This window comes from Pezoporus flaviventris, unplaced genomic scaffold (genome assembly GCF_033815535.1).
Source record: "Pezoporus flaviventris isolate CSIRO_AGI_PZ_B2104156 unplaced genomic scaffold, CSIRO_AGI_Pfla_v1 ptg000031l, whole genome shotgun sequence".
In the NCBI taxonomy this organism is placed as follows: domain Eukaryota; kingdom Metazoa; phylum Chordata; class Aves; order Psittaciformes; family Psittacidae; genus Pezoporus; species Pezoporus flaviventris.
Window position 1 is genome coordinate 50,297,955 of NW_026892579.1, and position 15,576 is coordinate 50,313,530.

The window sequence follows — 15,576 nt, forward strand, 5'->3', positions numbered from 1 at the left end:
TAGGACATCAGTAAAACACAGTGCTGTACATCAACTGTTGGCCTCAGCTATGTTAGATCCTTTATTTTCATTCAAGAAACACAATTAAAACATGTAACTATGGTTAACAGCTATGAAAAAATGCTGACTGACTCTGAATGTTGGAGCTTGACTTCTATGTCTTTAACATGTGACAATATCCAAGTACCAGGAAAATTCATTTAAGCATGTAAATAGTGAATAGTTTCTTTCTGTCTCCTCAATATAAGATGGGGTTTACTGACCTACTTTGCTGGTAATGTGAGATACACCACTTGGACACAGACCCATGCTACTTTCCCCTTCCATGAGTACAGGTCATCTCCTCTATATCCTGGGCACAAAGGCTGGGACATTGGCTTTGGACTAACGTGAATAGGCTGGTAGCTAGTTAACAGATTTGCTACGTGTTGTATTTTTCCTTGTGGCTTACAGCAGTGGCTGTTTGGCATCTCAGAGCTCTAATGGAAAAGATCTCTGCTGTGCACAAAGGGAAGCTGGCTTGTGCTCCTTCAACATTCAGTTAAGATCAGTGAGGGTGCATTTACTTCTTAGGGAGGATCGTGGCATATTTAATAAAGTTTCTGGTTGATTGATGTATATTGTCACTCTCTGCAAATGCAGAAGTTGAGCTTTAAATGAGGCATGAACAGAATGCTGTAGACCACTCAGAGCCAGGAACTGTGCCTGTGCCTGGTTCTGACCACCAGCCTAGGATTTTTCCAATATATTGCAAATAAAGAAGCGTGATGTTAATCTCTCTAATGAAAAACACTTCCACTGTCAAGAGAACTTCCACTAGCTTGTCAAAGGTATAAAAGCATTGCACTAACCGGGGTGGTAGTTTGGCTGTTTGCCTACCAGGCCCAGATTCTGTCTCTGCCTGGTCTGGTTGTCACCTACATCTTTCCTACAGGAATGCTTGCAACCTACCAAGCTGTTGCCTAGTCTAAGCCCTCATGTCTTTTCCATAGTGTTTTATAAGGTCTTAGTTTCATCCTGATGAGGAATACAGGAAATAATTTCATATGAGAAATGTTTGTAAGGGGGATACAGGGGCAGTCTCCAGGTCTAGGCTATGTATAAACAGCAGAGCTGCTCCTAGCAAAGAAAAGGCAGCTATGTTTGCTCTGCCATTTGTTTATGAACCATCCTCATGGCACTAGAATAAGCCCCTCCTTTTCTGGAAAGCAGTCCTACCTTCTCCCTGTCCACTTCCTAACCTGTGTATTTCTTCCCTTCTACCCCCACTGCCTCTTTCAAACCTGTCACCCCAATTTCTTCTGCACTGTACAGTAACACACACTGTGGGTCAGGGTCCTGAGCACTCACCTGCTCCATGTGCTCCCCAGTGTGATTTTGCCCTCTGTCAGTTAGCACTCGTCCCCACGATTTCAGGCACGTTTGAAAACCAGTGCAGGCTGGGCATCATCTCTAGTAGCCCCTATAGACAAGTTTGTACCAGTTTCAGTTCTCTCCATGTTTCCCAGTCTGTCATCAGCATTTCAGCAGGCTTTGCACCTCCTCAATGCCCTCAGGCTACACTCCAGGTCATGTAAAGCACATTTTTTCACACTATGAAAGCACCATTCCAAAGTATGACACACGATGGCTCTTGTGTCCACAGTGGTATCTCTGGGTATGCAGAGGAGGCCCTGCAGCAGGCTGTGTCGTTTGGCTGCTGGGTCTGTGAATGATCAGTGGTCAGAAGAGGGGCTGGGTCAGGGCTTCATTGTTGTCTTTGAGCAGTTAAGATGTGGCTGTTCCTGCCATGGTCCTGCTGGCTTCCTTGAGGAGAATGCATAGCTCTTGCCCCTGGGTTTGGTTCACCCTTGCATGGGGAAAGTGAAAACAGGGAAGAGCAGGACCCTACCCAGAAAATGCCACACACAGGGATTTCAAACTGTGTCTCCCATGGCAAGTTTTCCATGCCCAGCTGTTGTCAAACCCTCCTGTTTGTTCTCAGTGATTCAAAGGAAATGCTAAATACCTTGCATGGCTTCCAGAGAGGATTAAAGGGGTTGGAGGGGCAGGAAGATGGGTGATAGATAACATTTTCCATCTCTGTCCTTCCTCTCTGTTCTGTGGCTGCTTCTTCAATTCCCTCCTCTTGCCAGGGACAGGTGCAGGAGAGCTGCTGGGTGTAGAAAGCTTTCCCTCTGCCTTCTTCTGGCCAGGAGAGGAGGGTGCCCTTCTGCAATATCAGCAGTGGGCTTCCAGAAAGCAACTCCTCTATTTTGTGTATGGCAGATCCGTGCAGCAGAGGTTTTATACGGGATGGGTTCTCCTTGGCATAAACGTGCACCCATACAAAGGACCAACATTATTTGCACCATATTATTTGTAAAGCACTTGCGTTAAGAGACTGTAAGTGGAAGGTCTTTTTATAATGGCAGTGACATAGTTAAGATGGAGTGGACAGCTCTGAACCCATTAACCTTTGATCATGAGTCAGAATCAGGGATGAGGTAACTGCACAGTATCATTACCATTTCTTCATTATTAATTAAATATATGAACATCCTTTTTACTGGACAAAAGTGCCTCACTGTATGAGAGGTGCACCATCAATGAAAGGTCACAGTACTGATCCAGAAAGGGATAGAAAATCACATACCATTATTTCTAATTCTGAAATACCCTACACTGTTTTTGTGCTGTTCTTGTGGTCATCTCTGTTGTGTCACTTGAGGCTGTAGCTTTGCTTATGGTTAGTGTGGCTGCAAAAGGTAGTGCCAAGTGACACAAAAGCAGCTAGGCCCATTGCTGAATGGTGAAACTTCAAATTCCTGGGTTTTCTTCTTATCAAATAAGGAAAGGAACATCGCTGCTATTTTCAGGGGTTTGTTAGGAACATTTTCTGACAAACCTCTATGATGGAGGTGCTGCAGCTTAGTTCTTCTCTGCATTGTAACCTAAAGGCAGAGTTAAAATGCTTGAGCATAAATTGGGTGATATTTTTCTGAGTAAATTTATGTGTTTCCGCTGTTACCTCAGCTTACGTGATTATTTAAATAATCTTATCTATACTAACTCGACCTGCTACTCTTAGCTTGGGACAACCTATAGCTTGTAACTATATCTCAGTTGCAGCGATTCAACCATTATTCCAGTAGCTTAGCTGCTGTGGAATTAGTTCTTTTTTCATGCTGAAGGCATTAAGAGGAAAGGAAAAAAACATAGTGAAAAGCAGAAGGGAAGATGTAATCTGGCTGTACCGAATGGATTTTTATTTTGTACTTATTACCCTATTATTTTTCGCCAAACAATGGTTACCTTTAGGAACAAAGTACAGCTGTATAGTAGTCCCTTAGTTACTGTTCCTAGCTGAGCCATAAAAATGTGTTCTGCAGTTTGAGCCACAGTTCTGCAGGCATGAATAATTGTGAGTACAGAATTGAGTCTGCAGCTCATTTATGCTCAGAAATAACTGTGTCCCTTAAAACCCTAATTTATGGGAGCATTGCATTTTGATTTGCAAAGTGACATTAATTGCTATTGCAGTTACTTGTGCCAGAGGCATCTGAATATTTTTCCTTGTGTCTGTACTTATTTTCACTGCTCTTTTTCAGCGGAAAGAGCCCTTCTGGGAAGGATTTGAACAGTAAAAGAATGTGGCATTTGAACTGCGATTATTACCTTTTAAGAGGGCAGTGAATCTGATTTACTTCTCAGTGCTGGTGTATGAGCAAAGGGCCTGGCGCTGCATACGCACAGCACTGCAGAGCTGCTTGTAGCTGACAGTGACCAATGTAGCCTTCAGTGCTGGTTGGCAGCATTGACGTCAGCCCAGAGCTGAGAAATTAGCTGAAGCCCGCAGGGAAAATAGGCAAAGCAAAACCGTATAATTTCTCAGTGCAGCACAACCAAGCTATTCCTCTTTTTATATTTCAGCCTATCAGCAAGACCTGTAATGCTTTGCTCAATTTGGATTCAGAGGAAAGGTAGCCAAAAATAGAGCAGTTAAATGTCAACATTAATGGTATCACAGCAGTAAAATATTTCTCACAGCAAGATGCCTGACTTCCAGCTATTATTCACTAGTTTGCTTCTGATTTTTTAGGCAAAAATGCAGCATGTCCTCTAATCGTAAGCTGCCTGGTCGTATCTGGACCAAGAATTTGTCAGCGCAAACAGCATGTGAGCACAGTCCCAGAACTGCGTGTGCTAATGAGGGGACAAACCTGCAGCCTCTTCTTCACAGGAATCACTCTGCCACAAAGTTGCTAATAAATAGAATCCCAAATTAACACCACCAGCAAACTACAAGTGCTTTGGGGTAGAGCGGCCATTTCACTTTCATAGTGCAACACCTAGCACTGCCAGGCTCTGCTAGTGATGCAGGCATTTAGGAGCTGCTGCACCACAAATTCAGGCCAGCTCAGTGTATTGGGACCTCACCTTCCTCGTTTCAGAGTATTTTGCAGGCAAAAAGCAGTGGTTCTGGAGCAGTCTTACGGAAAAAAAAATCCAAGCTATGAGGTGTGCATATGGTCACTGTAAGCCTGTTTTAATGTAACTTGTGGGTCTTGGGAGATAAGAGTGATGACAAGGGGGACAGGGCATTATCTCAAATGGTTTCTAGTTTTTAGTGCAGTGAATGGGTGTTTGTCAGTTCTGAAAGTCCAGGTCATGCTGTCAGACATGTCACCATTAGGACATTTTCCTTACAGTCTTAAATTAATTCCTTGCAATCTAATAACCAATACCTACTTAGATCCTATGTACACTCCAAAACACAATGCAGTGCCAACAGACTGAATGCAGGACTGAAAGTCCTATGTCTGATACTGATTTTCCTTTGTGGACTGCTGCAGGTAACCACCTAAGTCACCCTTATCTTCCTTGCAGGTGTACTGTGTGCAGACTTAAATAGGAAATGTATGTAGTTAGCAAATCTAAAGTACTGTTTAATTGTTTTGCCTGCTAGTGAGCATTTATAGCCTACTCCGTAACCTCATCTGCAGAGACAGAATTTGTTACAGCCGTGGCTAAAGAGCTTTGGACTTCAAAATCCATCTAAAGCAGATATGTGTATTTTTGTATTTCTGGAGCAACTGGACCAAGTGTTGATGTCTCTCTGGAGGTGACAAGTTGCGGAATCTAGGGGCTTTAAATGGGACTGGAGCCAACAGCAGAAAAAGACAGCCCCAACCCAACATCCAGTCCCTCTTCTTAAGCATGAACTTCCATGTTCTCTCTCCTCTTTGTCCTTCCCCCACTGATGCCATGGGCCACTGACATTGGTGCAAAACACCAGTCAGGGTATAGATATCAGCGTATTTTATTATGCCTTGTAGACCAATGATCATGCCCCACCCAGGGCATCAATCAGTTGTGGCAGCTGATGCAGTCTAGCTATGCTTGCCCTCACCTACATTTAGGAGCAGCACAAGCTCATCTGCCGCATCCAGGTGCAGGAATATTCTGCAGTCCAAGAGTGCCATGGCCTGTGCTACTATGTGGACTGTTGTTATCTTTTGATCTAACTGTTCTCCTCTGCTTCCAGGAGAGAAGTATGAGCTGCATGCAGGAACAGAGTCCACTCCCAGTGTGGTAGTGCATGTCTGCGACAGTGACATGGAAGAAGACGAGGACCCAAAGAATTCTCCAAAGCCAAAAATCATTCAAACTCGACGCCCTGGTCTGCCACCTCCTGTATCTAACTGAGCCTCTCCAGCAGAAGCAGCACTTCTCTCCTCCAGCACAGCTCTTGGTTTTTGTTTGCTTTGTTTTGTTGAAAGGCAGCCATCGCCTTTTGAGTTCCAGGACACTACTCATTGAAACCCCTTCACAGTAATCAAGCCTATGTAATCAAAGGGCTAGGAAAAAGATCTTTGTATATGTAACCATATCACACACCAACGGACAGGTTTTTCTGGAAAGGACAAAACAAGGCTGAAGAGACAAGGGAGGGTTTTGGTCTGAGGATTTTTTCACAGCTCTAATTTGCATGCTGAAACACCACTACCAGAGAGATTGTTCAGGTTGGCAATTAGGCTGATACCGAGCTTTTGATACTCAAACTCCCAGAATACTTGCTACTGCCCTTCATTGAGCAGCCAGCTTCTCTGACCCTCCCAGCTCCCCTGCAGACCTTAGTCTTTTCTTTTTCCTTGTAATTCTTTTGTTAAGGGGGGGATGTGTGTTGTTTTTAATCTATTAGCAGCTCGGTGGCCTTCTCACCCCCCTGGAGTTTTCTGTAAGGAATACTACCTTTGCAGCATTTTTGGGAGCAGCAGAGAAACACCCTCTCCCACCAGTAGAGCTCACTGGTCCTTAATGGTGGCAGGGATGTGAAATAGAGCTCTCTGGGCTGAGGGGAGAGACAGCAGCTTGCTGGAGGGTCCAGTGTCCTTCTCTTAAAGAGGAGTGAGCCAAAATATCAACAGGAATTGTTGTTCTGTCTTCCATAAAGATATGAGTGGTACTTCTCCCTGAGATTGAGGAAGAAAGAGAAGTTAACTGATGGCTCTCTGTCATAGCTGTAAGTTCTAGTAATGATACAGGCTTAATGCTTTCCTAATGGTGTGTTGAGTAGCCCTGAAACTGTTAATAATTACTTCCACATCTCTGATACTCAGATCTCTTACTTCCCCACTTGTGTGCTTTAAAGCCCTTTTTGAGCTGTATGCAGTTTGGGTTTGTGGAGGTGAGGAGAAGTTTGTTGGTGTTTGTTGATTTCGGGTTTTGTTTTTTTTTTTTTTTTTTTTGGCCAAAGAAAACAGGACCATAATTACACACTTGAAATTAGACTGCATGCAACTGAATCCCTTTTTTTCACTCCCTCCTGCATGTTTCTTTCACTTGCAGTGTATACTGGGTTACAAGAACTGTCCTGTGTTTTCATCGTGGCTGGCAGATACTGAATTCCCTGTCTGACAGACCTTCCATGATGACTACTTTTATTATGCGCACTTGTCATTTTGAGAACATATTTTCTAGACATTTGAGCTCAGATTTTGCATATATTTAAGCATGCGCTTAATTTATGCACATGAGTAGTTCCACTGAAATTAATACTGCAGGAAATTGAGCATATGTGTAAGATACAGTGGGATTTTAAAGCTAATTTAACTGCAGCTGTACTCCCAAAAGTGACTATAATGGCACAGTGAGGTTCCACTGTTTAAATGCATCCTGGAAGCTCGCTCTAGGATCTGAAAAGTCAGCTCACATTCTGTAATCAAGATTTTTGTCCTAAAAACTAATGATCTGGTCTCTGAGGAAGGGTTCAATTCCACCTTTAATTAGCAATGAGGCTATGGGCTTCAGCACAGTGAAGCCCCCCTTGCTGGAGCATCCATCTGCTCCGCAGTACTCCCAGGAAGAAAAGCAGGTTCTTCTGTCAGTGAAGAGTGGAGATGCCATTCTCAGCATGCATGGTAAGAATATTCTAAGACCTTCCTGAGGATTCACCATCCTCATACACTTCATTCTCTGACCACCACAGCCCCTAATATTCCTGTTGAGATGTAGTGCTTTCCTTAGCATATATCTACAGTGCGAAACTTATTACTGCATTATGGACCTTGTTGTGTGTGTGTTACACTAACAGAAGCACATTCTTACAGCAGAGACTGAAAAAAAAAATGAGGCTTCACTATCTTCATGATATGTGTAAACTTGTCTTAAAGTAACTCCTTAGAGGTTTCACTTAAGTTACTTTCTCAGAGGTGCATTTGGAATTGGTTTCAATAAATGAATTGGCACTTGCTGCCCTGGGACTATAACCTGGTGTTCCTCTTGAAAACACCATCAGAGGCCACCTGCGAGATTTTAGGAGTAACACCACTGTCCTTTTTGAGAACATACACAATGCTGAGGTCCATGAGGTTTAGAACACTTAAAACAGGGACAGTAAAATTTAAACACATAAGATTTTTTTGTTGAGATTCGCTGTATAGAAGAAATTACTGGCCCCATCCTCAAGTGATGTAAGTGATCAGAGATCATCTCCAATCAAAGCTGGTACTCTGGAGTTTTTTACATGCAAAAGCATTGGAAGGCAAATCTTATCCTTGTATCCATGAACTCGAACTTCAAAGAGACTAGATTCTGGAATACAGACTCTGGCCTCAAATGATTCAAAACTATACAGCAGATTAAAGCATTGGATCTTAGATGTGCTTTCCTCAAAGTGCATTTTCAGACAGATTTAAAAACAAGTCCCATGTAATGACTCCTCATTGTCTTTGTAAAACTCCTCAGTACTGCCCAGGAAGGAGTGGAATATGGCTCGTTGGGTGAAGTGTACAATAGAAACACAACTACAAACCTGAAAACTCAAAGAAGCCTGTTGTTGCTATGGTCAAAGCTTATAGATCACATTTTCATGATAAAATAATGGTCAGCACAGAAAAATGTTTCAGGTATTATGGAATAGCATCCCTATCATAAAAGTAGCAGCTTTCGTGACACTTACCTCTTGAGGCAACCTGGTATTTTGCTAGAGGCATGTTCTTGCCATCACAGAAGAAAGGCTTCTTTAAAAACACACTGACCATCTGGAGGAGAGGCTGTCCTGTTTAATTCAGTAATGCACAGGCAGAGCCCCTGCTTACTTCAGTGGGCATTTTCTTTCATGTAGCACCTACGAGCTCAGTCCTTCTGACACACTCTTTTCACAGGATGTCCACAGTGTTAGAAGAATGGAATCTCTGTTACATTACATCTGCCATTGAACAGTGATGTAGGAAGCATCCTTCTAATGTCATTTCTGAATCAGGAGCCTGTGAGAGCAGCTGGCAGCAGTGGCCTGGGGCCTGCTGTTGGGTGGACATGGCTGCAGTTGCTTGGAAATAAAGGCAGGGAATCAGGGAGTACAGCTGCTATTTCTGTTGCCTGCTGCCTGCTTGTCCTTTCTCACCTCTTCAGATACAAGATAAAAATTTTAATGACTTCCTAAGTACAGTTAAAAGCATGAAAATATTTACAGTGCATGGCAAAAGGGTATCTTTGAATCTGTGCTTTTGGATTAGAAGAAAGAATTTCTGTGGCCTTGATTTTTGTAATGAAGGCAAGGTAGTACAAACTCCCCCCTTCCTAACATACCCATACACCCTCAAGCACACTTTGTTTTCAGCAAGAAAACATGGCAAGAGCATTGCTTCCTCAACTGTAACAAGATTACAGGCATAATTATTGCAAGGTGCTTTATAGTGTGAATATGTGCCCCATGCATAAATTGTTTAACATTTAATTGATCTGACATCAGGTGGGGGTGGATGGGTTTATTCATATTTTGGTCTTTTCCCTGGTCCTTCCTATTTAGTAACAGTAAAAAAGTTTTCTTCAAAAAGACTGTACAGAGTGACAGACTAAACCATATTGCAAGACCTGATGACACTGACATGTCTGAGCACTGATGGTTTATGTGAGCATTTTCATTCTATTGTACATACTTTTGAGATATTCTATTTAGTCATATTTTATAGGACTACTGCAAAGCTATTGGCTAATTAATCACTTTTACACTTGTGTTAAGAGCTTAGTTTAAATGAATAAATATGGCAAACAATATTTTTGTGTTCTGCTTGCGTTGGCATTTTGAAAAGCATCATTTAAAGGACTTAAAGTATTAATAACTGACTAGTGTGGTACATACCACTGCTCTCCTAACTGGTAGAACTGAAAATGCTTAAATGTGTGATCTAGGCCAAACTCTGTTTCAGTAGCAATTAGGGGGGAAGCAGCCCTCTCGCTGGCAGGATATGCCATGTTCTGTTTCTGTGCAGTTTCACAGAGTGATGTGAGCTTGCACTGGTTTGCTGTGGATTTGGCTTGGTGTATGCAAAAAAAAAAAACAGAGCACAACCTCTGCTGGGCAAAAGCACACCCCTGGCAGCTGATGTGGTTCTTACTGTGCTGTTATAGTAACTGGTAAATGCGGTGGGCACGAGTGCCTGAGTGAGGAACATGGATGGCAACCAGCTCCTATCCAGGCTGGGGAAAAAGTTCTGTTAACATTAAGTATTACAAAAATTGAAAGTAATTGTTTGTAGTCTCTTGTGTCAATTTGTACTGAACCTTGCAGTGGATTGCAAACAAGGAGATGAATTTGCTGGTTAACTGTCTTGTGAAATTCTTGTATTTCATCACTGGGATATGCATTTTAGAAAATGATTGTTTTTGTCTGGGTGGCTGGCATAAAAGACATTGTTTCTCAGAGGATGATTGTTCATGATTCTGAAAGTTAGATCTGCTTATAAGTCTTGCTAGAAATGTAAGCTCTGAGCTCCCTGCTTCCTTTTGAAGAGGCAGATCTTAGCCTCTGTATTTTGATTAAAAAAAACAGTAGTTGTCTTCTCACAGTGTTCTTCAGAAGCAAAATGTACTATAGGAGGCCCAATTTATTTTTCACTTTTGAGCAACAAATGAGCTTTCTAACTACAGTAAGGCTGTTACCCTGCTCCCTGAAATGCTGCATTGCTTGCATGCCAGTTGTGGCTCTTCCCTCTTGCTTGGCACTGGACTGTGCACTTGGAAGTGAGCTTCAGTGCCTCAGTAGGTTGTTGTGGACATCCTGACTACAGTTACAGTGGTTTCAGATCGCATCCTCTAAAGAACCCTTACTAAGTTTATTTCTGTTTCTTCTTTAGTGGTAAACATTTTACCACTCAACATTGAGCCATTTAAGACTTGATCTCATGTACCAATATGAATTTAAGACCTTTGCCGTTCCTTAATTCCCCTCTCTCTAAAAAATACTACTTCTATTTTACCAAAAAGTAAAACCAGGTATGGATTAAAGCCCCAGTCAGCCCCTCATTTATTCTCATCCTCATGCAATGCTCTCAAAGAACTAGGTATGCTACCCTAAAAAAAACACCCCAAAACAGAACACTGCTTTTCCTGGTTTAGCACATCATCTGGGGGGAGCACAGCAGCTTTCACATATTCCAGGCTTCTCTTAAAAGATTTTCTTCCTAACGTAAGCTATGCTCTTTTTAAAAAAAAAAAAAAATACAAGTAGACTGCAGCATTCAGGGTTAAAATTACAAGGGAGGAAGCATTGTAAAAGCTCTTTCCGCATTGTAAAAGCTCTTTCCCACACGTCTATTTGAAGTGTTGAGTATATTTGTTTTGGCTTGCAGGGAAGTTTGCACTGAGGTAGAACAGCAGCAGCACTCCCAAAGGAAGGGCAAGAACCCTGAATGCCTCCACTGCAGAGATGCTCAGAAAGTATTAAAAAATGGCCTTGATTTGTCTCTCCCCTTTGTCAGTTTGTTCAGTCACTACACAGAGATTCTGGGGCTACGCTAAGAGTCATCTTAATAAAGGATTGTGTACCAATGCAGTAGCTACAAAGCTTAGAATCAGGGACACTTGTCAGTGAGATTCTTGCTGGAGTAAGGCTGGGAAGGCTGTGAAGTGTGAGCAGCCTCAAAGTTAATGAAAAACAAAGATGTTTACAACTTCAGGATATAAATTCATGAAACTTGGTTTTACAAATAAGAATTTATTAAGATGGCCCCATCTGCTGTCCCCGAGCTGGAGCTTCCTCACTCACCAGAGCATCCAGCAAGAAGGATTAAACTTCTCTACACCATAAAATCAGCCTTGTTTTAACAAATTGTTGTAATTGATCATTTAACTAGTACAAGAAAGTTGTGTCTACATTAGTGCCACACAGGTGTGTTCTCTTCACTATCTGGTTAATGAAGGTAAATGTTTTGAATCCATTTTACAGCAAAGTTCTTGTTCAGAAATTTCTGAAAGAAATGCCATCTGTAATGACTGTTGGATCCTTAAGTGTCAGTTTGGCAAGTTGTCCTGCTGTGGGTAGCTGCAGAAATATTTCATGTATGTTGTTGTAGATTTAAAAACATTACTCATATTTTCGTTCAAGTGTCTGCATTTCTGACACAGATGTGACATATCTGTATATATTATAAATCAATACTATTTTTAACCACATATTTTGTACAAATATTCACATTAGCTCTGTACTTCAATGAAAATCTATTATGGTATTAAACATTTTGGTGGAATTAACAAACTCCTTGATCATGCTTTGTTTTCATTTTACATGTTTTAAGCAGCTGAGCCATTTCCTACTTCCAAGGCAAATATTATCATTTCCAGCTATTTAGAGCAGTGCCTTAAATCCATATACACCTCTACCCTCTAGTGACTAACTCCAGCCACTGCAGATGAGTGCAGGTCACTGCTGAAGTTCCCCAGGCCTCAGGATCTGAGTGACGAGAGGCCAAAATTAAAGCTGAATGGTAAATGTGAGTACTATATTTCCTAGCTAATAACATTAACTATTAGGTGTGACACAGCACCCTGCTGTTGAAGGGAATTTAGCCTGAGATTTCAGTACACAGAGGTGCAATTTTCACAGAACCACAGAATTACAGAATGGTTTGGGTTGGAAGGGTCCTTAAACCTCACCCTGTGCCAACCCCCCTGCCATGGGCAGTGACACCTTCCCCTAGACCAGGCTGCTCCAAGCCCCCGTGTCCAGCTTGGCCTTGAACACTGCCAGGGATGGGGCAGCCACAGCTTCTCTGAGCACCCTGTGCCAGCACCTCACCACCCTCACAGGGAAGAGCTTCCTAAGGTATAATCTAAATATACCTTCTTTCAGTTTAAAGCCATTCCCCCTTGTCCTGTCCCTGCAGGCCCATGTCAGAAGTCGCTCTCCAGATTTCTTGTCAGCCCCTTTAGGCACTGGAAGCTGCTTTACGGTCTCCACGGAGCCTTCTCTTCTCCAGGCTGAACAAGCCCAGCTCTCTCAGCCTGTCTCCATAGCAGAGGTGCTCCAGCCCTCTGCCCATCTTTGTGGCCTTGTCTGGACTGGCTCCAACACCTCCACATCTCTCTTGTGCTAGCAGCCCCAGAGCTGGATGCAGGACTGCAGGGGGGGGGTCTCATGAGAAAGAAATTTCTAATTGCTTTTCCCTGCTTACCCCTTTCTCCCAAGCTGCTGGTGTGGGTCAGAAATCATATGATCTTCATGCTACAGATGTGGTCTAATCAGTTTTCTGTGTACACAAGCCACATCCACACAGCTTGCTGGTGTGGGTCAGGAATCATATGATCTTCATGCTACAGATGTGGTCTAATCAGTTTTCTGTGTACACAAGCCACATCCACACAGCTTGCTGGTGTGGGTCAGGAATCATATGATCTTCATGCTACAGATGTGGTCTAATCAGTTTTCTGCGTACACAAGCCACATCCACACAGCTTCTACCAACCAAATCAGCAACATGTATTTCCAGTTTTGTACTAGTCTCCATCTTGTATCTGTAACAGAACAACAGTAATAAAGGGGGAAAAGTAAAGATAGAAAACAATTAGAAGAGCCTTGTCCCCTGCTATAGTTCTATGAGCTGGGGTGAAGGGGAGGAAGATACCACACTTGTTGAAGGAATTTAGATACAATGATCAGACCTTGCCACTGTCCCAAGCTTGAGCGTGTCCCTTCCTGCATAAGCCTGGCCAGCCCAGTGATCTGGAGCTCATGCAGCCAAGCTGTCCCTTCGCACATAAAGGAGCCAGTCTTACCTGGATTACAGCCTGCACCCAGGTTACGGGTAACCCTTTTCTACCTACTTACTAATGATCTGCTGTGTCGGAGATGTGAAGGCTCCAGTAGGTTGCCATCAAGAAGAAAGCAGGTTCATCCTGTAAGGATGAGAAAAAACACCCAACACCCCCTGAACCCCATGGGTTTTGTTCTCTTTGCATTGTAATTCTTGTTTACACTAGCAGGACGTACAAGTTAGGTAGTGCCAGCTGTGAAGTGATCAATACAAAGCATGTTCCTATGCACCAGTAGTGATTTTGTACACAGCCAGAGAGCCAGGTTTGTGTACATACACAAGGCACGGGCTTGTACCTGTTTATAGCACAATCCCTCAGCTGTTAAAGGGGGGAAACCCAGCTTGGATTTTTAACCCTTCAGATTCTACTGAGATGAGGATGAAAAACTAATTCTCCTTGATTCCAGGGCATGGCTATGGGGCTTGAACACGGAAACATCGAAAAAAGTACCTGCCATAAAAAAAAACCTGAGAGTTTAGAGGCTCACAACACAAGAGGAGAAAAAAGGCAGATGCAAGAACACCTGAATCAATTCTCTTTGTTTTTAACTGAAGAAGTACTTGCAGATACCCAGAAAGCGAACCTCGCTCCTTACCCTCGCAGCCAGCCCGAAGCGCAGCGAGCCCGCCCCGGCCCTTCTCTATTTAATCCATGGCACGCACCACCCCCTTTACACCGCGCCCTCCTCAGACCGCCCAAGCGCCGTGCCGCAGCCTCAGCCCGGTGAGGGGTTGGAGCCCGTGCTGGCCGAGTCGTCCTCGCGCTCCGCGGCTGCCGGCAGGTAATGGGGGGCCGCGGCTCTCTGCGGCCTCGTCTCTGGCGCGGGGCGGTAGGAGCTGGGGCAGGCGGGACCGAGGGCTCCGGCGCGGGGAGGCGGCTGGTTAGGCCGCGGTGGGGGCTGCCCTGGGCCGAGGGGGCTCTGGCGTGCACAGCGCGGGGTACCTGAACCGGGCTGCGCTTCGCGGGGCTGGTTTGGCCGCGAGTGGGGGCTGCTGTGTAGGGCACTGCCGGACGCGTCCCTGGTGCTGGTGTGGCGGTGCGGCAGCTCCCTGCTCCGGGCAGTCGGGTGCCTTTGTCCCACCAGAGCCCCTTCAGACCCTCAGGGCCGTGCTTTAAAGTGCTGAGCCGCCGAGAGACCTGGGTCAGTAGATGTGCTCAGGTGTGTCCAGGGGAGACCAGTATGGGATGGCCCTGAGGAAAAAGAAAACAAATGACATGATTATTCGTTTTAAATATGTAGTTAAAGGATTGGGATGTTGACATCGGTATTGTTAATGATTCTGTGATAATGAACTCTGTCAAATTCAGAAGGATGGACCTAATTTCCCTTGAGAGGACTTCAGTTTGTATTTGTCACTCCCAAGAAGGGGGAATGTATTAGTCAGTCCCGGGCTGCACTTAATTTGGCAGCTGGGGTTCAGGTGGACACAATGGCGTGTTCTCCTTTCCTTCAGATTCAGCTGAAAGAAATCCCACATGGGGTGGAGTGATGCAGCCCCACAGGTCTGGAGTGTTTGCTGGAAGGGGGATTATGCCTCTGAAGTGTCAGTGCATTCTTAGCAGCACTGAAGGCCTGGATGTTAATTTTGGGAGACACACAAGGTCAGGGGAAAGTTTACACTGTTTTCCAAGTGTAAATGTATTCCAGTGCTGTATATTGGGAGGAATTCTGGGAATTGGACTAGGAAAATTCCCTATGGAAGATATCTTGTGTTCTACCAGAATGACAAATCCTGTTCCATCACTGCAGCGGCATTCAGATGCCTGTTACACTAGAACTTTTCATATGAAGTAGGGTATTAATGTATTATGGATATTAATATGGATTTACTGCTTACAGAAGCACTGTTTTCCAGCTGAATTTTAGTAGCAGAAGTTTTCTCATAGGCCAGTTTCTTACAGCTTTGAGTACAGAAAACACTTGAGAGATGTGGTATTTCCAGTGGCTCACTGAATGCAGTACTACTGAATCTTCCAGCCACCTCTTTGCAGTCCCTGTAG

At 43.8% G+C, this 15,576-nt stretch overlaps 1 protein-coding gene across 3 annotated transcripts in view; it reads left to right on the forward strand.

Annotated features, from left to right (window-relative positions):
* The window catches only part of RCAN2 (regulator of calcineurin 2), a 73,818-nt gene extending 63,494 nt beyond the window's left edge, over positions 1-10,324 (forward strand). For all 3 annotated transcript variants that reach the window (XM_061461003.1, XM_061461004.1, XM_061461005.1), the window contains one exon: positions 5,528-10,324. In XM_061461003.1, coding sequence (XP_061316987.1) covers positions 5,528-5,688 — 161 coding nt within the window. In that variant the 3' untranslated portion in view covers positions 5,689-10,324. The remainder of the gene's footprint in view (positions 1-5,527) is intronic.
* Positions 10,325-15,576: the final 5,252 nt, after the last annotated feature.